The following is a 23693-nucleotide window of genomic DNA, read 5'->3' on the forward strand; positions in this document are numbered from 1 at the left end:
ACTCAGTGCACATTTTGCAGCAGTTTCTTTGGTCTGAGGACCTTGGAGTCACAAGTCAGCCCCCTTCGCTGGCACTTGCAGTTCCCAGTACAGGACAGTGACAGGAAGAAGGGTCCTAGAACCCTCCGAGGAGAACCCCACAGCAGAGTTTCAGCCCACAGCGGCAGTCTACGAAGCAGGCAGCATCCCAGGCACACATTCCCTCAGCTGAGGAGATGCAGTGGTAGCTTCTGTAGAAGTCGCAGCCTGACGCAAACCCCTGCTCGCCCGCAGATCAGCTTCAGTTCAGGGGACAAGGCTGAACCTGGCTCGTGGCTAAGGCTTCTTTCTCCTACAAGCCCCCACCCCCACCCGCAAGATGCCAAGAGGTGAAAGAGTAAGGAAACCCCCACTACATATCATTTAGGGCGTTCTCCTAGAGCACAAGTTACAAGGAGCTCGATGTGGCTTGCTGACAGTACAGCCCAGTCCTCCTAGGCCACTTGGCTGAACCCCACTGTAGAATGCCCACACGGGCAGCCATGTGCTCAGGGGCTTGATGACTTCTGGAGGACCTGGCAGCAATAATGACCATCACTGCCACCACAAAACCCACACAACAGCACTGGTGGTGGTCAGACAGCGGTGATGTGCCAAGTCTAGGTCATCTCTAGTGACTGTTTCCTGCTGCCACTGTGGGCTGCACATCCTGGAAAGGAGACGAAGGACCACAGAAGGAGACAGCTGATGGGTTCAAAGGCACAGGCAGGGGCTGGGGCTGAAGGGCCTGGGCATCACCATACTACCCCTGCTCAGCCTCCCTGGCATACTCCCTCTTTGCACCAAGATGACAGCTTGCACTGACATGGTCTCCACAAGATCCAGATACTACAAAGAGGTCCAAGGTCCCTTTGAAATAGCCAACCATCCTAGGTGGTGATGGCAAAGTCTCACAAGGAACGCGTGCCTGGAAAGTTGGCACCAGCCGGCTCAAATGCCTTTAAAATCACTTGGTCGGATCATTTTCTACAGAAGGTCCAGGAGGTGGAAGAGGGACTCGATTAAGGAAATCTGTTTCCATGATTGTCACCATTTCCTAGTCTCAGGATGCAGTAGCCTGGCCTCTTCCCAGGTCAGCCCCACCCCAGGAGCTAGTCCTGCCATCCTGGAGACGCAAGCCCTCTCCTGAGCTAGCAGCCCCTCCACCTTCCCTTCTTGTTCAAAGCCAGCCAGGCAGCCAATTCCAAAGGGGGACTGGGTGAGGCCCCCTAGATCCCCTTTCTCCTGCTCCCCGAGAACAGCCACCTGCTTCTGAAGAAACAATAACTGCCATACATGTCTGTCTGCCACTGCCCTCGGGCTCTATTTTGTAGAATGACTGGATTCAGCTTCTTTTTTTCATTAGAGACCAACATCCTTGTACATTTGGAACATGAAAGATATTTAAAATATTTATATATATATAATATATATACTTTTATTATTCACCCGTTAACTCCATAATATGCCAATCACGAGCTAGGTTCAGCAGTTACATTCCCTTGATCACGGCTGCACGAGGATGCTATTCACTGAAAACAGGGAGACCAGAAACATGGCCAAAGGTGACATCACGCAGCCTACGCCATTGCAATATAATTGTCAAGTTCGCTGGCGGTTTGATAAAGCCGGTTCGGTTCAGTTCTGTTTGCCAGAAATCTCACATTTGTGAAAGTTGGACCAACAAGTGGTGGGGTTCCGCTTCCTGGTTTGAATTCTCAGTGGCTTTATCCAGAATCTCACTGGTTACTGTAGCAACTGGTTACTGTAACACCAACCCAACCTAGGAGAGCCAATGGGGAAAGGTCATGTTGAGTTGACAATGTCCAGGGCTTTCCTGTCTCCCCAGTCCTGTGATTCAGTCCCACTGAGCTCAGAGGAAAACGTCCGCTGTGGGAGAGCAGACGCTGTGCGCAGGCTTCGTACCCAGCCTTCGCTGGGTGTACACTTCTAGCAGACCCTTATTAAAGGAAGGCAGTGGTGGCAACCTGAAGAACACTGCACCTACGCACCCAGCTCACGGGCAGCACACTGTAAACACTGGATGTGCTGAGGAGGTGGGGGATCAGAGGGCAAGAAAGGGCCACACTGAGACAAGAATGGCAGCCTAAGACAGGAAACACAGACCCTAACTGGCTAACCACGTGTAGTTCAACTCATGAGTTCCTCAAAACCGTGGGCCTGATGGTGCAGGTCTGTGACTCCAGCCCCTTGAGAACAGGAGGCAGGAGAGCCTTAAGTTCAAAGTCTGAGGTTAAGGCCAGCCTGGGCAACTTAGTGAGATCCTGTACCCAAAAAAGAACAAAGTATTGTGTCACATCTTCAGTCCCAGCATTTGGGAGGCAAAGGCAGGCAGACTCTTCGACCAGTGAGTTCAAGGCCATCTTGGTCAACATGGCAAGTTCTAGGCTACATAGTGAGACCCTGTCTCAAATTAAATACATACATACATACATACATCTTTAAATTTAAGGAAGTCTTGTCTCTGACGCATAGCTGGCTCTTTGGAGCCTATCCCCTATGGCGGGATGCCTTGCCCAGTCTTGATGCTAGGAGGAGGAGCTTGGTTCTGCCTCAACGTGATATGCCATGCTTTACTGACTCCCGTGGGAGGCCTCACCCCTTCTGAATGGAGACGGAGCAAGAGTGGATGGGGAGGTGGGAATGGGAGGAGAGGAGGGAGGGGAAACTGGTTGGTGTGTAAAATAAATAAATTAATTAAAAAAAAGAAAGAAAAAAAACAAATAAAGAAAAGAAAAAGAAATTCAAGGGCTGGAGAGATGGCTCAGAGGTTAAGAGCATTGCCTACTCTTCCAAAGGTCCTGAGTTCAATTCCCAACAACCACATGGTGGTTCACAACCATCTGTAATGGGATCTGGTGCCCTCTTCTGGCCTTCAGGCATATACACAGACAGAATATTGTATACATAATAAATAAATAAATAAATATTTAAAAAAAAAGAAAAAAAGAAAAAGAAATTCAAGGCACACAGTTACCTAGCTTACGTGAGGCTGTAGGTTCAACTCCAGGACCAGTAAACAACTAAAATGACAGCATCGGATGCCCTGCCCCAACAGACAGGAAGAGAGGCTCCTTGCCTGTTCACCCTCACCAGCTGGCCTGGTCATCAGATGGATCTGACTTTTCAAGGCCTAAGCACCAATTGGAGGCCTAGACTGATGCACCATTTCTGCGCTGTTTTACAATGCTGGAGCCGCCGGCTCCCTGACTGGCTGCTCAGCCGCGGGCTGTGATATACATACCTTCTCAGCCCCCATGCTAGGGCACTTCCAATTGTACAGATAATACTGCAGGTTGCCGTCCCCTATGCCAAACTTAAGCTTCTCCAGGAATGTCTTGTTCTCCATGAGATCCAGTGCATTGAACACATCAAACCCTTTCTGCAGGGTAGCAAGGAGAAATGACAACAGGTGAGGCCAGGAGGCTGCTCCCCCCTCCTTCCCCCTGTTGTCCAACAGCCAGCCAGCCATAGGGCATTTCCTTCGGAGGCTCCAGCTACATCCTGGTCAGCAAACTCCCGTTAGCACTGAGGTCTCCAGATGAACTAACTTCCAAGACCGTTCTCAGGCCCCTCACAGGCCAGCCTTCTTCAGTGTCTCTCTGAGAGGATCAAAACTGGAGCCTGCTCCTCCACAAAGAGTCAGTTCCTATCAGCTTCCTAACTCTATGGCCACTCAACTCCCAGGTTCCCAGTGTGCACTGTTATGACATGCATTATAGGCTGCTTGACACTGTGACAAGGACACTTCTAAAATCTCACCAACTTGATCTGTTCTCATGGAGGACTGGCCTGCCCACAGAGGCTGGCCTGGGTCCAAGAAGGCACAGGAACTTTGAGAAGAAGAGCAGGACGACTGACTGACGAGAGGCCCTACCACCTCCGCCTTCCAGCCAGCCATTCCAATCATTCACCAGGGCAGAGCCCAGGCTCCCCTCCCATGCTGCAGAGCCAAAAGAACCCTAACCCTGAAGCTGGCTGCCCAGTCAGGCTCCCCAACCAAGGAGTTCAGTGACTCCGACCCTCTTCTAGACTGGAGTGTGTGGCTGAGAACTGCTGGGGACTAAGGAAGCTCAAGGCCTCCCAGCCTATGGGTAGCAAACTCCTGAGCTGTGCTCACTGCTGCTAAAAGGCCTCCCTCGAGTTTCCCCAGACCATCTGGTCCGATCTGCTTCTCACCATTTTGGCTAGAACAAGGGCGTCGCTCATAAGGTCTAGAAGAGGGGTCTGGGTGTGGACGTTGTAGAAGGAGTAGGCAGCTTTTAGACTCTTGTGGGTTGGATGGTTCATGATGGTGGAGGGAAGTGTGTAAAAGCTCAGGAAATCCGTCACCTCACCGTTCGCATTCTGAAGGAAAGATTAAATAAAAAGGCATTATATCACATGCAGACAGCAGGCAGCCCAGAGACCATCTTACTCTTACACCATTTTCCTTTTCCTTCCTTCCTTCCTTCCTTCCTTCCTTCCTTCCTTCCTTCCTTCCTGTCTTTCTTTCTTTCTCCTCGCTGTCTTTTTTTGTTGTTGTTTTGTTTTGAGACAGGGTTTCTCTGTGTAGCTTTAGGGGTCTGTCCTGGAACTCACTCTATAGACCAGGCTTGACTCAAACTCACAGAGATCCTCCCTAGTGCTGGGAGTAAAGGCGTGCGCCACCACTGCCCGGCTCTCTCACCCCATTTTCAGGCAGATGAGAGGGGTGAACATTGCATGTGCGGCAAGAGGCTAAGGGCTCTTGAGGACAACCAGGCTGGACTGTGGGCTAAGAAACTCTGCTGGGCATGGCCAGGAGTTTCTTCATGTGGCTCACATTCTCAGACTTCGGTTTTAGTATCTGGACCACACTAGCTCAAGCAGAGATGCAGAGGCTCGCCTGATTAAGAGGTGTGGTGCTCTCTATTCTGTATTGAGCAGAGGTGGGGGATCAAAGGTATCTTTCAACAAATATAAACTATGATGCCGATTTGTTGAGGACCAAACAAAGACTTCAGGAAGCCTAACATGGCGATACCAGCTCTCTGGGAACCCAGCTGTTTCTCTGGGATTGGAACAACTCACCTCTACCACAAAAGTGTCAATGATGTTCTCTTGGGGGTAGAACCAGTGCTCCACCTCCTCCTGGCTCATGACCGGCGTGAGGTGGAACTGCTTCAAGTACCTGGTGAGCAGCTGGTGCACCACTGGAATGTCCTTCTTCTCCATTGGTCGTAGCCCGGCTGTCTTGGGGGTCTGGAAGGAAGACAGAAAAGATGGCATCAGATATGCCTATCAGCCTAGACCTGACCAGAGGCCCTCAAGAGCAAAACCCAGGCCATCCTCAGCATCACCCCTAGACCTCGGAGCACCCAGACTCAGCCTACCTCTGGGAATCTGGCTCGCTCTTCCCTCCTTGGCAGGGCAAATGTTGGGACAGATAGAAACAGTGACATTCGTTTCTATCTATGTGGGTCTAGTCTACCCTAAGAAAATATGTCTCCTTCCCTTCCTTGTGTCTCTCTCTACAAAGCATGTGACCTGCTACCCTAGGGCCAATCGAATTCAGAGGAAGGAAATCACATGATCCTGCAGAACAAGTCCTAGGGCTAACAGACTATCCCCAGTGGCTCAGGGCCACACAAGAGTGCTGGTCCAAACTGGAAAGAGCAGAGTCACAAATGATATGTACCATATGACACAACCAGGACAGGGACCACTTTTACAACTTCAGTGTGGAGCTAGGGAGATGGTGCAGTGGGTAAAAGTGCTTACTGTGTAAGTGTGAGGACCCGAGTTCAAATCCCACAACCCATGTAAAAGCCAGGTGCAATAGTGTGAGCACCTGTCCTCCTAATGCTCCTCCAGGGAGAAGAGAGGCAGAGACAGTAGGAATGCAGAGTAACTTGAGTCAGTAAGCTGGGGTACACAGGCAAACATAGAGACCCTACCGTAAAACAAAGCAGAAGGCAGAGAACGACGCTGGAGATCGTTTAGACACACAAATAAATGTGCACAAAACTTCAGTCTGAACCTCTACCCTTCAAATTTCCTTGATAATCTTGATCTCTCTAGAAAATGCTTGCTGACCTCATTCATCACGGCTGTCCCCATAGTGACCTCTCAAACCCTGAAAATATACCCACACTGGGTTTCTTACACAAATATCGGGAGATCCACACACTCTTTTGGATCCCAGAACACCTGAATATGCCTCTCTACCTGCCTAGGATGAGGGAGAGGTGACAGCATGACGCGGGAGAAGACATCTCCCACAGCCCTAACTTTTTTTCCCCAATCTCTCCTTTCTTTCCTTTCTCCCTTCCTTCCTTTCCTCTCTCTCTCTCTTTCTTTCTTTTGAGACAGGGTCTCATGTAGCCCAGGCTGGCCTTAAGCTTGCTATACCAAGACTGGCCTTGAACTCCTCATTTTCCTCATCCTGACTACTGGGATCACAGGCACAAGACACCACACCCAGCTTTCCAAATCTGTTTTGGCAATATGTACTATGATGTAGCACTCTCTTAAGACAGGACAACGACCCTAACCCAGTGTGAGACCTCAGCCAAGGTGAGAAAGCCCATGTACAGATCAACATTCAACCTAGCAGACGTTTGAGCAGCAAGCACTCTGTATGGATTGACAGGCACCTGCATGTGCTCTGAGGCCAGGTCACAGCTCAGTCCTGAAAGCAGGCACGACTAGAGAACAAGACACCCATTTCTTTGGGAAAGTAGGCAGACTAAGATCTAGAACCGAAGACCTGGTTACTCCAGGCTGTGCAATTCCTCAGAGCCTGGGTGTCGGGGAGGGAGCAGAAATCTGGGTTCTTGCTGGGGTGGTGGTGGCATATGCCTTTAATCCCAGTCAGCAGGGATGCTAAGCCAGGCAGAGATTTGGGAAAACCAAGAAAATGAAATAAAAATAACCCTTGTAGACAGACACAAGAACCTGGTGACTAGGGGCTCCCCACATCCCCACACCTGCCCCCCATCCCGCCTGCCCGCCACCCAAGCACCACTGGCCTCCGGCAGTCGGTACAGCTTCATGGTGCGCTGCATTGTCATATTTCTGCTCAGGTGGGAGAACTTCACTTCAATCAGTTTCCGAGGGTTTAGGGACCGATGCCAGTACCTGTAGGGACATAAATGTCCTGTCTGACCTCAGAGGACGCTGGCTGGTCCCGCTACTTAGGAGGACAGTCCTGTCTGACCTCAGAGGACGCTGGCTGGCCCCGCTAATTAGGAGGACAAGGGTAGGGGACCTCCAGATGGCGGGCAGGTGTCATGACCTCCTTTTTGGAGGCGTAGGCTCAGCTTCCTCCAGTGGTCAGGGCTGCCAAGGGCCCTCCAAGAACTTTTCCTCCCTAGTTTTCCATTTCAAAAGCCATTCTTCTGTAGAGCAGCTGTCTGGGGAGCACAAGCGGCTCCTGGAACCAGGTCAGAGAAGACGGGTAGATGTGTCCATCCTCTCTTCAGCCTCCTCTCTAGTTACCTGGGGTTATTAATTTTGCGGTTCTCTAGGCTGAGATTATTCTATTATTTCAAGCAATTTTCCAAGGTGGAGGTTGTCCTTAGATCACACAGGGATCAGACAAGCTCCCTCTGATCCACAAAGTATTTATAAATGAAGCCAAGTCAAATACTTAAAACTTAAAGGCATTTTCTGTGAAAACCCAGGTTTGGCCTCATCCTTAAAAACAAAACCCTCATCTCTAACTGGTGGCAATCCGGTTTGAGAATTTCTTTCCAGTTGGTCTGAACCACACTCTCCCCCACATTCCCAAAATGTTCTCCACCTGGCTCCTGCTAGTCACCCAGCCACCCACACCCCCCTGACCAGGCACAGAGCAGGGCAATGCTGTGTCTCAGTGACATATTCTCTGCTAGAGCCAGGCACCTGCGTTCCCAAGACCCACAGGAAGCAATTTTTACCTGCAGGTGCCAACAGGCTTTGGTAGTACCACTCCCGCAGTGTAAACAGCTTGGAAAATGCCCTCCAAGTGGACCCTCCGGGTTATCTCGCGGATCAAGACTGGAGCCACCCTCTTGGAGCGCAGCTTCTTGTGGACGCACAGGAAGTTAATTTCCACCATCTTCTTCTCTCTGAAGGAGGCAAAATGCTGGCTGCCAAGGTGCTCCTCACGACATGGTGGGAGCCCGTTAGCAGAGCCACACCTGCAGGGGTGCACTTTGCTGTCATCTGCACCAGCAGTGACTGGGGATCCCACCCACTACCACTTTCCAGCTTGCCTCACGTCCTCTGCTTCAGAGGGGAAGAGGAGGCCTGCGATGCCTTTATCTGAAGGCAGCACGAGCATCTCCCGTGGAATCCCTGTGAGTGGGCTGAGAGTCCCACCTGTAGCAGACACCCAACTAGCATTAAGAAACCCCAGAGGAAATCAAGGCTAATCTAGGTCTGAGACAAGGCTGATCTTGAACTCACTAAGTAACTCAGGCCAGCCTCAAACCATCGCCCCTCCTTCCCCTCCCTCCCAAGGCGTAGGTTAGACTATAGGTTTGTACCACTACTGACAGATACTCTAAGATTTTGATTCCCACAAGAATCACCATACAGCCTGCAAACCCAGGAGACTGCAGCAAATGACAGTGAGCCCATCTCAATCTGGGTCACACTGGCTCCTGCCCATTTCTGAAGCTGCTCAAGTGTGTCACCATGTGACTGGGGCAGGGATGGCCTCAGCACAGGTCACAGACAAGGCTCCTGTTTGACTGAGGGCTTCACCCCCGCCCCCTGACATCCATCTTGAAATGTTGGGTAGAAAATTCCATTTCAAAACTCCCTCCCTTGGGAGTTTTGCTTCAGTCAGGAAAAATACTTAACTGCTACTAGCTACAACTCAGAAAGGCTCACAATGTAGCCTTAGCTGGCCTGAAACTTGCTATGTAGATCAGGCTAGCCTTAAACTCACGGAGATCCACCTGCCTGTCACCCAAGGTTGGGATTTAAGGGCCACCATGCATGTCAAACACACAGTTCCCACAGTGAGTTTTATTCCCAGCATATGGATGCTTCCCCGGGCCCTCCACCTTTCTTTCATAGTTAAACATGTAGCTTTCTTCTCCCTCCCAGACCAGCAAGAAGGCGGTGACAAGTGCTGATGCTTACGTGTCATAGATGTGGATGTTTGCTGGGATGGCACTAATGAACCCAACCAGTTTCCGACTTGAGACCACTCGAACCCCACAGTGCCACTGTGGGAGCCAGCCAGGTGGCCGGAGAGCCCTGGAAGAAAGACAAGGACAGGCACTGTGCTATGGCTAACAACAGGCTGGAGAGGCGCTTAGTCTCCAGAGCCATGACCCGGTCCTACCACTTCCCTGAACTCAACAACTAACTACCTCCTCTTTAGTACCAAGGCTTCCTAGACTCCAAGAGAATCAAACCATAGGCATTTCTCGAAGCATCTTTTTCTTGGTCATGCTGGAGATTGTGCCCAGTCTTGCACATATATTCTAGCAAGTTCTCTGGCACTAAGCTACAAAGTCCAGCCTTTAGTTGTTATTTTTCTCTAACAGGTTCTCTATGTACCCTAGAGGCTGACCTTAAACTTGTGACCATCTTGGCTCTGCCATAAGTACACCCCTATGCTAGGTTCTGTGTTCTTATTTTCTGAAACAGCTGCCCTAGATCCCTCTATGCAGAACAGGCTGGCCTTGAACGCACAGAGATTTGTCTGTCTCCACCTCCTAAGTACCGGTTTTAAAGGTATGTGCCACCATGCCTAGCCTTATGCTCCCCTCAGCCTGAGCTGGAGATCTCCATTCGGAGGCTAGTGGTCTTTTGGTTAGGGACTAACCTGGGAACCCTGGGCTTTGCCATCTGTGTCTCAGCGTCTCTGCTCTCACTGCTTCCCTACGCACTGGGGTAATCCCGCTCTACTTTGGCCTCATGCTTCTACCTTCTTAGAAGCTAAACGTAGCTCAGGCTAGTAGACGGCTCCTCCAGGAAAGGCTATATTCTATAATGAACATGCTCATTAACTGGATAGTGAAGAACTTTCTTTCAAATCTTAGTAGGTCTCATCTGTCCTTTCCTTCAAAAGGCCGCCATATGGTAGAGGATCTGGGTACCAACTCCGCACATTTCCCACAGCCAATCTATTTTAAGGAAGGCTTCAGTCCTAAGCACCACTTAAAGCAAGTCTCCAGATGCACGAACTCAAGCACACAGCAGCTGGCCCCTCAAAGGCTGGCTCGTGGGAAGGATGAGAACTCCATGTTCCTTTGTGGTTCTGCTATCTGCTTTGTCCTTAAAACTGGAAGAGATCTCGGAGCTGGCTAGGCTATTACCAGACACAGATCATTTTTTGAGCTAGCCTCCAGAACCATGAGAAATAAATTTCTATTGTTTACAAGTTAAATAAAATTCTAATAAAGACACCCTTTACAACTTACCACAGGAGAAACTCTGGGGAATAATCGAATCGGAACATGTTATCGTCATCTTCCACGTAGTTCTCATTCAGGAGGGTGTAGAGTTCTTTCAGCTGCAGAGAAACAAGTAGCTCACTGAGGTGTTCTGACAAGTGAACGCCAACTCCAATGCCTGGTGGCTCTGAGCGTCACAGAAGGACAAGGCTAACCATGAAAACCACCTCAAGTCTCACAAATCTGTGTCATCTCAGGCATGGCAAGGATTCTTTTAGAACAAGTACCCATGGTTGTGATAAGAAACAGAGCCACTAGGGGGCAGAGCCACAGACTTCAAAACACAGAAGCATCTAGAATATCATCATCTATCAGAGAAAGCTTCCCGTTTTCTGTGAACATGCTTTGGAGAAATGATTTTGGGGGTTAATGCTGTGCGAAACGTTCTTGTACACTGCAAATTTGTCACTCATACTGGCTTAATAAAACGCTAATTGGTCAAGAAACTACTTCACTGCCATATTAAAAATATGTTCACTGCCATATAAAAAAAAGCTTTATTTTATCATCTAGTCCAGATTTCTGTCCCTTTTCTGCCCTTGCAGTCGTCTCTGCCAGCTTAGTGTACAGAGCTGTCCTCTGACCTCCACAGGTACGCTGTGGCACACGAGCACTGTCCCTCTCTATCTCCTGTCCCTCCGCCCCCCTCCCAAAACAGATCTGTTCCTAAACCAGGCATGGTGGAGGTGATTAGAAGTTGGGGGGGGGATTATTCACATTTTCATCATTCCTTACAGAGAAAGAAAGTCCAAATTCCTCAGACCCTGATGTCAAAACAAGAGGTAACAGGTGTGACAGTGCAGCCTTGCAATTCCAGCACTTGGGCCTGAAGCAGGGCTGACTCAAATTCAGGGCTAGCCAGGGCTACATAATAAGGCTGTCTCAAGGGTAAAAAAGAGGGCAGCTCGTAGGTTAGTTGTCTACTAGTCCAGTGTGCACAGAGCTCAGGCTCAGTTCCCAGCATCACCATCAGGCGCAGGTGACACATACCTGCAATACCAGCAGATATCTACCTAAAAAGAACAAACCCAAAACAGATGCTGGGCGTGGTGGAGCATGACTGTGATCCCAGCACTCAGAAGGGAGTTGGAACTCCATGAGTTCAAGGCCACCTTGGTCTATAAAGCAAGTTCCAGGCCGGCTAGGGCCACAGAATTAGACCCTGTCTCAAAAACAAGAATCAAACATATGGATGCACAGTTGCTTATGCACACTCACGGACATGCACCTGCCTCCACCCCATACATATATCAGGAGTCAAAATAAGGAGCTGGAGAGATGTCTCAGTGGTTAAGAGCATTTGCTGCTCTTCCAGAGGACCCAGGTTCACTTCTCAACACCCAGATCAGGCGGTTCACAACCATCTGCAACTGTTGCTTCACGGGATGCAATGCCTCTGACCTCTGTGGGTCCCCCAAACTCATGAGCACTGTGCTGGCTAGTTTTTGTCAACTTCACACAATCTACACATATCTGCAAAGAGGGAATATGAATTGAGAGAATGACTCTGTAAGAGTAGCCTGCTTCTGTCAGTTATGGAGTTGTGAACTGAAACAAACCCTTTCCTCCCCAAGTCGTTTTGCTCAGTGTTTTATCATAGTGACAACTCTAAGACACTAACTCAACCCTAAGACAACCCTAAGACTCACAAACCCACATGCAAACTCATATTAAAAATAATTCTTTAAGTTGGGTGGTGGTGTCACACATCTTTAATCCTAGACACTAGGGAGGCAGATCTCTAAATTAGAGGCCAGCCTGGTCTACAGAGCAAGTTCTAGGACAGCCAGAGCTACACAGAGAAACCCTGTCTTGAAACAGAAACAAATAAAAGAAATAGACAAGAAATAAAAGACTAGACATGGCCTATTACATCTCTAATGGCATCACTTAGGAGGCTCAGCAGGAGAACCAACAGTCCAAGGTCAGCCTAGACTACAGTGTGAGATCCTGCCTCAAAAATACTAAAAAAGGGGGCCAGCAAGATGGCTCAGTGGGTAAAGCTGACATTAATGTTGGCCTCAGTTTGTCACAAAGGTGGGAGAGAACTGAATCCACAAAGTTGTCTTCTGACCAGCACATGTGTGCCAAAGCATGTGTATGCCCACACACATACATCACACACAAATAAAAATGAATAAAACCAAGTCTCAGCAGGATGGTGGTGCTGAATGCCTTTAATTCCAGCACTTGGGAGGCAAAGAGGCAGGTTATCTTTATGAATTAAAGGCCAGCCTGGTCTACATAGTGAGTTCCAAGCCAGACATGGCTACATAACAGAGAGATCCTGTCTCAAAACAAACAAACAAACAAACAAAAGAAAGCAAAAATAACGACAAAGGAATATAAATGATTATAATAATAATGACTCTAAATAATAATAATAATAATAAAGACTCTACAATCAAAAACTTCAGAGGACACCTTTCAGTCTTACAAGTATGAGATGCTAATATCTATCGTGGGGAATCTGGGGCATGCCCAGAAAGTACCAGATGGGGTTTGCTGAGCCCTCTGTGGCTCGGCTCCTAAGAGTCCTGCCTGCAAGCCAGGCCTACTTACCACACCACGGTCTCCCAGGTCCAAGGCATCCCAGGTGAAGCCCTGGGGTAGAGTGTAGGGTTCTTGGCGAATGTTGTCCTTGTCGGGTTCCACTGGCCCATGGGTATTTACCACTTCACCTAGAAGAGCACAGCCAGGAGTCAACTGTCGGCCAGCACGGGGGAGGGAGAGCACGTATAAAACACTCACTGGAAGGCTGGGGATGAGGCTCACCTGCTAGAGTGGTCACCTTGCTTGTACAAAGGCCTGGGTGTGAACACAGTACTACATATCCTGGGCATAATGGTGCACACCTACAACAGCACTTGGTAGAGGCCCAAGGGTCAGAACTTCAAGGTCATCTTCTACTACACAGTGAGTTTAAGGCCAGTCTGGGCCACATGAGACCTTATATGAAGAAAAAAATCACCAGAGCTAATTTCCCCTGTCCCTAGAACCATGTAGCTGAAGAACACTCCATGCTTGGCAACTGTAGACTCTTTCTCCAGCCACCTTGGTCTGTAGCTGAGGGCCAATGCATGGCAAAGCCTCAGAAGCCTCTCTGGGATCCAGGGCGGTTCATTTTTGGAAATCCTTATAAATCTCCCTTGGGCTCCTGAATGACAAATGTTCATCACTGCTGATCTGGCTTCCTGCCTCCTGGTTGGTGCAGAGTGTCATCATGTTCTAGCTCAGACACCCTTCCCTGACCTGAGCAGATTTGTAAGGAGCTGCAACAAGCCTGCCTTTGTGTAAAGAGCAAAGACCTGGGCTCACTCCTCAGTCAGATGATGGCTTCTAGGAGCCAGGCTCTCTCTAGGCCTTACAGCCTCAGCTTCCAGCCCTGTGGGCCAGCTAACCGCCAGTGCCAACTCAGGGCTCAGTGCTTTGAGTCCTACAAATGCCTCTGGGTTGAATCACAGGTCTGCAGACGCTGTGCTGCCGGGAAGCCTCCCTCTGAAAGGGCCCCTCCTCTGTGGGAGAGCTTGGGAGGCTGAGAAGAAGGGAAGAAATGAAGAAGGGAAGAAATGAAACTAGATGAGGCTGGAGAGGAAAGAGGCTGACAAAGAGCTAAAGTTTTGTTTTTTTTTTAGAGAGATGAATGCTAAGTAGCTCACAGCAATCTTCCTGTCTCAGCCTCCTAATGCTGGATTACAGGTATGCACCAGATACCCAGCGCTCTGAGTACTTCTTAGCATCTTTCAGTTGTCCTCAGTCACTTACTTCCTGCACTGGAGGTGTCAAGCCCCCCATGGCAGAGGTGCAGAGCCAAGGGCAGCATGAGGTGGAGGCCAGCTATGAGTCGCAGAGGGACAGGTAGAGCTGAGAGGAAGAAAGGCTCCTGCACCCTCAACAAGGAAAGAATGACATGATCTGAAGAGGGACCCATTCATTTAGGGCGTGTAACAACTGCTCCAGACCAAAGCTTCTGAAACTGCAAGCCATAATGAGTATGGGGTGTCAAGAAAATTTTGGTAATTGTATAAGGTTTTGAACATACCAAAAATAAATTGAAAATTAAACATGTACCAAGTCTGCGATATTCTAGGCAGTATTATGTGGCTTCATTGTTGCCTTGGCTCTGAATACACATGGGCATGTTGCACCGTGCATGCCAACATGCCATGAAATACCAATAAACTGGCATAGAAACGCTGGCTCAGATCAAGACTACTGTAGGGCAGCTGGAAGACGGTGTGATTAAGAGCACCACTATTCTTCCAGAAGACTCTAGCTCAGTTCCTCACACCATGTCAGGTGGCTCATAATGGACCTGTAAGGCCAGTTCCAGGGGATGTGGTACACGGCACCCTTATCTAGCCTCTCAGGCCAACACACAACTAACACAAACACACAGGTGTAGGCACATACAATTTTAAGCTTATTTATTTTTCTATGTGTATGAGTGTTTTGCCTGCTTGTATGTTTATGCACCATATGTGTGCCTAGTGCCCATGTAAGTCAGAAGAAGGGGTAAGATCCTCTGAAACCGAACTTATGGATGGTTTGCATAACATAGGTTCTGGAAACTGAACCTGTATCCTTTGCACGAGCAAGTGTTCTCAACCATGAGCTATCTCTCCAGTCCCCACATAAATAAAAAGTAAATAAATAAAACATCCTGTTTTACAGCAAAGTCAGAAGTCCATGCCCAGTGAGATTCAGTTCTTTACATGAAAATAACAAGCACATCTGGCCGGGCAGTGGTGGTACACATCTTTAATCCCAGGACTTAGAAGTAGAGGACTTGTGAGTTTCAGGCTAACCTGGTCTACAGAGTGAGTTCCAGGACAGCCAGAAAACCCTGTCTCAAAAAACAGCAATAAAAAAAGCATACCCTATGGAAATGCTTTTTTGAGATGTGATCTCATGTAGTTCAGTCTGACTTCAAACTCACTGCATATTGGAGGCTAGCTTTGAACTCTTGATTTGTTTTAATTTTCCACAACATTCTCATTAGAAAATTTCTTACAATGTATCTGAACACATTCACAGCCAAACTTCTCCCATTACCACTTTCTTAACAATTTCCATCCAGCTTGAGATTTTATTTTTCTTTCTCCACTGAGTCCAGTTTTGGTTGCACAGCTAGTGATGAGAATGGGCTGTCCTGGTGTGTAGTTAACCCGCCAGGGGTCAGATCATTAAAGAAAGCTGACTCTCCCTCTCCCAGCAGCTATCAAATGCCAACAGTTCCCACACAAAGCTGAGGTTTTGTCTGGAAGAGCTAGTGTAAGCCTTGCACGGGCTGTCACAATCGCCGTGAGTTCACACATGCCCTGTAGGGTCTGCAGAACACTTTCCCTGACGCTACTACCACCTCTTACAACTGTTCTCTCTGCTTCCCTGAAGATCCCCGAACCTTAGGAGGAGCGGTGCGATGTGAATACCCCACTTAGGGCCGAGCACTCAGCAGTCCTTTACTTTCGGCACACTGATCAGGTCTCAACGCTGCAAATTACCTTCTACTCCAGGAGAAACTTCTCGGATGAGGGTATTTTTATTAAAGATATGTATTTTCCAAGAGTGACACATTGTATAGATCCTAAGAGGTCATAAGAGGGCACTGGATCCTCAGGCAGTTAAGATTTGTCTCATGGGGATAGTGGTAATGAACTCGTCATCTATAACCTCTGAGCCATCTCTCCAGTCCATGGCCTCCAACTCTTGATCCTTCTAACTCCACTTCTCAAGTGTTGAGATTACAGTTATACATTACCATGCCCAGCCTGGAAATTTGGTTTTATCTTCCATGCCACAGTATGCACGTGCAAGTCAGAAGACAGGTTACAAGAAGTCATTTTTCTCTTTCCATCAAGTTCTACGGATCAAACTCAGGTTATGAGGTTTGGCAACAAGTGCCCTTCCCCACTGAGCCGTCCCTAATACACCGAGTTGTCCCTAATACACCGAGTTGTCCCTATACACCGAGCTGTCCCTATACACCACAAGTTTTCAGGTTAAAAGGAACCACTAATGGGCAATGGCGGCACACACCTTTAATCCCAGGACTCGGGAGGCAGAAGCAGGCAGACCTCTGTGAGTTCAAAGCCTGGTCTACAAAGTGAGTTCCAAGACAGCCAGGACTACACAAGAGAAACCCTGTCACACACACACACACACACACACACACACACACACACACACACACACACACAAAACCCAAACCAAACCAAACAACAAATAAATAAGGAAGAAAGAAAAGAAAAGTGGAGAAAATTTAAGATGCGCTGGTCCAGACTGAAAACCGTCTGGAGGACTTCACAAGCGAACTTTCAGGGATTCTAAACTATGAACAATTCTAGCCCTCTTCAGCAGAACAGAGTTTAATTAAAAAAAACTCCCTAAAGGTGAAATGTGTTATAAACACAGCATGCTTTTTTATTTTTTGAGACAAGGTCTTGCTACATTATCCAGACTGGCCTTTAACTCATTCTATCTGTGGCTAAGGCTGGCCTTGACTCTGAGCTGCTTCTGCCTCTACCTCCCAAGTGGCAGGGACAGCAGGTCTATGCCACAAAGAGCTCCAACTCAACACAACATACTGCATGACCTTTACAGTCAATAGTCTCCCATGAACCACGAGAATGGTAGTTCATGCCTGTAATCCCACAGTTTAGACAGCTGAGGCAGTAGGGCTGGCCACAAGTTCAAGGACCCTGTCTTAAAAACAAAAAGCCGGGCTGGAGAGATGGCTCAGAGGTTAAGAGCACTGACTACTCTTCCAGAGGTCCTGAGTTCAATTCCCAGCAACCACATGGTGGCTCACAACTATCAGTAATGAGATCTGATGCCCTCTTCTGACCTGCAGGTGTACATGTAGACAGAACACTGTACACACAATAACATTTATAAAAAAAAAAAAAGAAAAGAAAAGAAAACAAAAAGCCACTTTAAAGATAAACCAAACCAAACCTCCCTGTTTAAGTGGGAGAAAAGAAAGTAACCACACAGAGCCATTCTCCAGGTTTGCAGAAGGGAAACATGAGGTCTCTGCCGTGAAGACTAGTTTAAGCTTAGAGGATGAAGGTGGCACCTCTTATCCCCTGACCCAATGAAACAGAATCCTTAATTTCTGACTGGCCACGGGTCAGACAGGACCAATTCTCGACTCATCTCTTCACCGGCTCCTATTCTCTAGGCTGGAGCAAGGTTATTTTCTTGCAAATTCCTCATGAGCCTTCACAAAAGAGACTACCTAAAACCTGGGCCAGAACACAGAGCAGCCTATGGGGACCTCAACCAAGGCAGAGCGAGAGACTCTTCCCATGCTTCTAGCTCCTTACCAGGCTCACTGCAGCTATGGGGAGCAGACAGACAAAGGTTTCTGGAATCCGGGCACATGCATTCCCTCACTATTCCCTTCCCCCTGCTTTATCTCACAATCGTATCGGTGTTGTTGCTAAGCTGACAACTACATCTTCTCCAAAGTAGAGCTTGTTTCGTTTTGTTCTGTTTTGGAGACAGGATCTCTCGACATGGCCCTGGCTGTTCTGGAACTTTCTATATAGACCACATTGTTCTCAAGCTCACAGAGATACCTCTGCCTCCAGGGTGCTGGGATTAAAGGATGTGCCACCACGCCTGGCTATTTTTACTGTATAACTGGTTACCCATCATTACACCAACCACTTGCAGTCAGGAAACACCTGTTCTATCTGCTGTCTACCTCTACAGACAAATGCTGTTGGACACAGCTGTCTTTTCACATCCTGGTATTTGACTTGTCTCTGCCCTCCCAACCCACAATGTACTAGAAGCTAATGTTACTGGAGAGGGCTAGTAGCACTGAACACTTTACCATCTCTTGCATTTAATGTTAGAGCATGTGTTTGGAGTGGAGAGATGCTGCAGAGGACCCAAATTCAGTCCCCAGTATGTGTATTGGGTGACTCACAACTGCCTGTTATGTCTGTATTACAGGCACACATAGACACACATACAGATATTTCAAAAAATTATAAATATTTTAAAAAATATAACAAGAAAACACAATTTATTTCCTCAGCTACATATATATATATATATATATATATATATATATATATATATATATATATATATATATAAGAACTAGGTCCCCAACGGTCCCAAAAGCAAAGCTCAATCACTTATAAAACCTTTGTTCACAAAGAGCTGAGGTCAGCGGCCAAGGTCAGCTGTGGTTCAGGACTAACAGTTGTCTCTAACTCAAGTATGTGCAGTAGCTTCTGGAATACATTTGGGATTTCTATCTAATCCCTTTACAAGTTTATTACAACATTTTTTAAAAATTTATTTACCATGTATACAGTGTTCTACCTCCATATATGCCTGAAGGCCAGAAGGAGGCACCAGATCTCATTATAGATGGCTGTGAGCCACCATGTAGTTGCTGAGACTTGAACTCAGGACTTCCAGTCCTATTACAGCATTTTTAACTTTAGTTTTATTTTCAGACAAGGCCTCACTACGTAGCTCCAGCTGGACTGAAATTTCCCTTGTAGATCAAGCTGCTTAAAACACAGAGACCCACTTGTTTCTGCCTCCAGGTACTGGAAATAAAGGAGTATGCCACCACTTTTGACTTCATTGTGGACTTTTTTTGTCTGTTTGTTTTTCAAGACAGTGTTTCTCTGTGTAACTCTGAAGGCTATCTTTGAACTCAGTCTGTAGACCAGGCTGGCCTCAAACTCAGAGATCCACCTGGCTCTGCCTCCCAAGTGCTGGGATTAAAGGCATGCACCACCACCGCCTGGCTCATTGTGACTTTTTAAGAGTACCTGACAAAAAATATAGTACTCTTGGAGTTGAGCCATGACTGTTACTTGAATTTAGTAAGCATGTATTAGCTGAGAGAAAGCAGGAATCTGGGAACTCTTCCCACTACAGAGTTCACATCTGTCCACACAAACAACAGTCCCTCACTAACCTAAGCGGGAAGACAGACCCATGGACATCAGCCCCACGCATGATGCATTAAGACCCTGCTCTCTACAGATTTAAGATGCTGATGACCTAAAAAGAACCATCGTCTGTTCTCTGTGTGCTGCTGCGAAATGCTAAGGTCTCTGAACAACAGCCTTTTATGTGCTCCTTTAAAAGACGACCCTCCAGAAATAAACACCAAAGATCTACAGGGCCTTATCGCCTTCCCTTATGAAACTCCCACAGAAACACAGCTAAGGCACATTCCTCGCTCCACCTGCAGAAGGAAATACATACCCAATTTGGGGACTGGCTGTGTATCCCAGAACTGGTAGCTTCGTTTGCTGGCCTCCTCCATGGTTTTGGCAGGTCCCTGACCCACTGAGAACAGCTCAATGGCCTTTTGTATTTCCTGGATTCTCTCTGCTGGCAAAGAGTTCATCTGGGCAGGACAGTTGGAAAAAGAAAAGACCCATTGTATTAGCAAAACTTATGAATCATTATGAGTTCAAGAGTTAGCTAGGCCAGCTGTGGTAAAGCACACCTTTAATTCCAGCACTGTAGGCAGAGACAGGCAGATCTCCATGAGCTAGCTTACTTTGCACAGAGAATTCCTGGCCAATCAGTGCTCAATAGTGAGACCCTGTCTCAAGCAAACAAAAAGTTAGTTTGATACAGAAATATACATCTGTAATACTAGCTCTCAGGAGGCAGAGGCAGGAGGATTAGAAGTTTGAGGCCCATTTTGGCTACATGAAACCCTGCATCAAAACACCGAGAGTTCAGGACTACAGAGACAGCGCAGTTAGTAAAGAGCTTGCCATTCCAGCATGAGGAGCTGAGTTTGGTCTCCAGCACCAAGATAAAAAAGTTGACAATGGTGGTATATGCATAATCCCACTGCTGGGGAGGTGAGGCTAGGAGGATCCCGGAGGGCCTGTTACCCAACCAATCTAGCCAAATCATGAAGCTCCGGATTCAATGAGAAACCCATCTCAAAAATAAGGTGGCAAAGAAGGGTATGGTGGCTCACGCCTTTAATCCCAGCACTTGGGAGGCAGAGGCAGGAGGATCTCTGTGAGTCTGAGCCAGCCTGGTCCACAAAGTGAGTTCCAGGACATCAAGAGCTGCTATACAGAGAAATTCTGTCTCAAAAAACCAAAAACAAAATAAAAATAAAAAATAAATCAAAAAGAAGGGGCTGGAGAGAAGAGTACTGACTGCTCTTCCAGAGGACAGGGTTTGATTTCCAGCACCCACATGGTAGCTCACAACTGTCTATGGCTCCAGTTTCAGGGGTTCCAACACTCTCTCTGGCCTCCACAGACACTGCACATGTGTGGTGCAAGTTCTAAAACCATAGACATCTTTCAAAAAGTAAAATTGGAAGCTGATAAGATGGCTTAGTGGGTAAAGGCATTTCCTGCCAAGCCTGACGACCTGAATTCAATGCCCAGGACCCACATGGTAGGAGAGATCCTACTGCCAAAAGTTACCCTTGAACTTCTATAGACAGGCTGTACATGTACCTTGCCTGGTATGAAGAAGCATGGCATCCACATACACAGACATACCTACAGCCCCCCCCCTCCCGCCACAGGGTAAAACTGGGAGCTAGAGATGCAGCTTAGTGGTAAAGCTCCTCCCTTGCATGTGTAAGACTGGGGTTCAAGCCCTGGGATCACAAAAACAAAACATTAAAAAACCAAAAAAGCATAAAAATTCAATTACATATTATTCTATAAGTTATTTTTTTAATATTTATTTATTTATTTATCTATCATGTATACAATATTCTGTCTGTGTGTCTGCAGGCCAGAAGAGGGCACCAGACATCATTACAGATGGTTGTGAGCCACCATGTGATTGTCGGGAATTGAACTCAGGACCTTTGGAAGAGCAGGCAATGCTCTTAATCACTGAGCCATCTCTCCAGCCCCTACAAGTTATTCTTTTTTTTAAATATTTATTTATTTATTATATATACAATATTCTGTCTGTGTGTATGTCTGCAGGCCAGAAGAGGGCACCAGACCTCATTATAGATGGTTGTGAGCCACCACATGGTTGCTGGGAATTGAACTCAGGACCTTTGGAAGAGCAGGCAATGCTCTTAACCACTGAGCCATCTCTCCAGCCTCCCTATAAGTTATTCTTTAAAAAAATTATGTCCTTTGCTTCCAGTAGAAGATAGAAAAAATATATATACCTTAGGTCAGGCCTGGTAGCACACATTTCTAACCCAGGCAGAAGCCGGAGGATCTTTGTAAATTCCAGATCAGTCTGATTTATATAGCAAGTTTCATACCAGTCTGATCTACACAGCAAGTTCCATGCCAACCAGGGCTGCAAAAACAAACCTGAAACCTATGCACTTGAAGGGAGTTAGGGGTGTGGCTCAGCAGTGGAGCACGGTTAGTGTGTGGGAAGCTCCCATTGGATCCTTAGCACATTAATCCCAGTAACTCAGATCTTCTCCACAGGGAGACATACTACATACTGTGCCTCCAAATGCAGGCTGTATGCAGCACAGTGCACTGACCCAGCCCGACTGATTAACTGATGGGAATTCTGATTGTTTAGCCCTTTGATTATAATACTGTAACAGCAGTTCTCAACCTCCCTAATACTGTGACCCTTTAACACAGTTCCTCATATTGTGATGACCCCAGCCATAGATTATTTCATAGGTACTTCATAACTATATTTTGCTACTGTTACAAATCATAATGTAAATATCTGATATGGGCCCCCAAGGTAGTCATGACCCACAGGTTGACAAACACTGCTAATGACTTTCTTTTAAATAAAAAAAAAAATATTCTGTTGTTGTTGGGGAGGGGGCGCGTGGCACGCCTTTAATCCCAGCACTTGGGAGGTAGAGGCAGGCAGATCTCTGAGTTCAAGGCCAGCCTGGTCTACAGAGTGAGTTCCAGGGCATTCAGGGCTACACAGTAAAACCCTGTCTCAAAACAAAACAAAAAAAATTATATATATTGCATGTGTGCGTATATGCATGTGCCATAGTATGTGTGTGCGCGCGCGCGTGTGTGCACGCACAGAGGTCAGAGAATAACTTTGAGGAGTCGGTTCTCTCCTTGCACTGAGTGGGTCCAGTGGACCAAATTCAGGACATCAGGCCTGGCTGCAAGGGCCTTAAGATCAGAAGACCAAGCGCCACCGCTCTAAGAAGCAGGGGCTGCCACACCATCAGCCCACGACACCTGATACACACAGGCAATACGTGTCTGAGATTCTGAAGGTACTGCGCTTGAGAGTTGGGTCTTCTAAGGTACTGACTGCAGCTTTACCACCAAGGCCGAGGGCAGGACAGGCAGCACTGAAGTTCTTCCATCCTTACAGTGGAGACGACCAGTTTAAATTGTTCCTACATGTTTACCTCAAAACTCATCACAGAAAACAGCTGTTACCTTCACAGGCTGATCCTGGGCCGAATCTGTGTCATTGCCTTTCTCTTTCTTCTTCTTCTGTTTCTTCTTCTTCTTTTTGGCTCCAGTGTCATTGGCTGGACTCAAGCCACTGTAAGACAAAGTAAACACTGATGGAGTCCTAAAAAAACCAAATGCTTTAAACTACTCTGACAAAAGGCTTTTCTGTGGAGCAGACCCTTCCAAATCAAGCCTGTTGGCTCCAGAAGCGGACTGGAGACTCCAGCTCCCAGAAGGGGTATTTGGAGGACACTAGTAAGCACAGCTCCCCTCTCCACTCCCACCCACCAGCTCCCCAGGGAGGAGACACTGTGCAAGGCATGTCCTATTTACTTCTAAGGGTCTTTTCTATTCTTGCATTCACTCACTCACTCACTCACTCACTCATTGAGACAGGGTCTCAGCAGTCAAGACTGATCGCCATCAATGACTTTGAACTTCTGATTCCCGGGCTTTCACCTCCAGAATGCTGAAATTACAGGTGCCCCACCCACCTGGTTTATGGGATCAAACCCAAAGCTTCTTGCATGCAAAGAAAGCATTCTACCAACTGAACTGCATTCCCGATCTTTTTATTTTTTTTCTGTGAGACAAAGTCTTGCTATGTAACCTTGGCTAACCTGGTACTCAGTATGTATCTCAGGCTAGACTTGAACTTACAGCAATCCTCCTGCCTCAGCTTCCTGAGAGCTGGGATGATAGATATGAGCCACCACATCCTTTTCTGGGAGTTGGAAGGGATATGTACTTACTTCTTCAGATTGCCAGGCTGCACTAAAGACAACGACATCTGTCAACAATGTGTTGGTACCAACACCACTTCCTTAGGGCCCTAAAT

The 23693-nt window shown here is 47.4% G+C and overlaps 1 protein-coding gene across 1 annotated transcript in view; it reads right to left on the reverse strand.

Annotated features, from left to right (window-relative positions):
* Window positions 1-1430: 1430 nt before the first annotated feature.
* Nmt1 (N-myristoyltransferase 1) overlaps window positions 1431-23693 on the reverse strand; it is a 35514-nt gene continuing 13251 nt past the window's right edge. The window contains exons 2-12 of the mRNA XM_048445844.3: window positions 22838-22946; window positions 19704-19848; window positions 13020-13138; window positions 10425-10516; window positions 9136-9252; window positions 7941-8111; window positions 7032-7140; window positions 5092-5262; window positions 4219-4386; window positions 3284-3421; window positions 1431-1801 (exon numbers count right to left, since the gene is read on the reverse strand). Coding sequence (XP_048301801.1) covers window positions 1781-1801; window positions 3284-3421; window positions 4219-4386; window positions 5092-5262; window positions 7032-7140; window positions 7941-8111; window positions 9136-9252; window positions 10425-10516; window positions 13020-13138; window positions 19704-19848; window positions 22838-22946 — 1360 coding nt within the window. The 3' untranslated portion in view covers window positions 1431-1780. The remainder of the gene's footprint in view (window positions 1802-3283; window positions 3422-4218; window positions 4387-5091; window positions 5263-7031; window positions 7141-7940; window positions 8112-9135; window positions 9253-10424; window positions 10517-13019; window positions 13139-19703; window positions 19849-22837; window positions 22947-23693) is intronic.

Source organism: Myodes glareolus, chromosome 9 (assembly GCF_982192425.1).
Source record: "Myodes glareolus chromosome 9, mMyoGla1.1, whole genome shotgun sequence".
Taxonomy (NCBI): Eukaryota; Metazoa; Chordata; class Mammalia; order Rodentia; family Cricetidae; genus Myodes; species Myodes glareolus.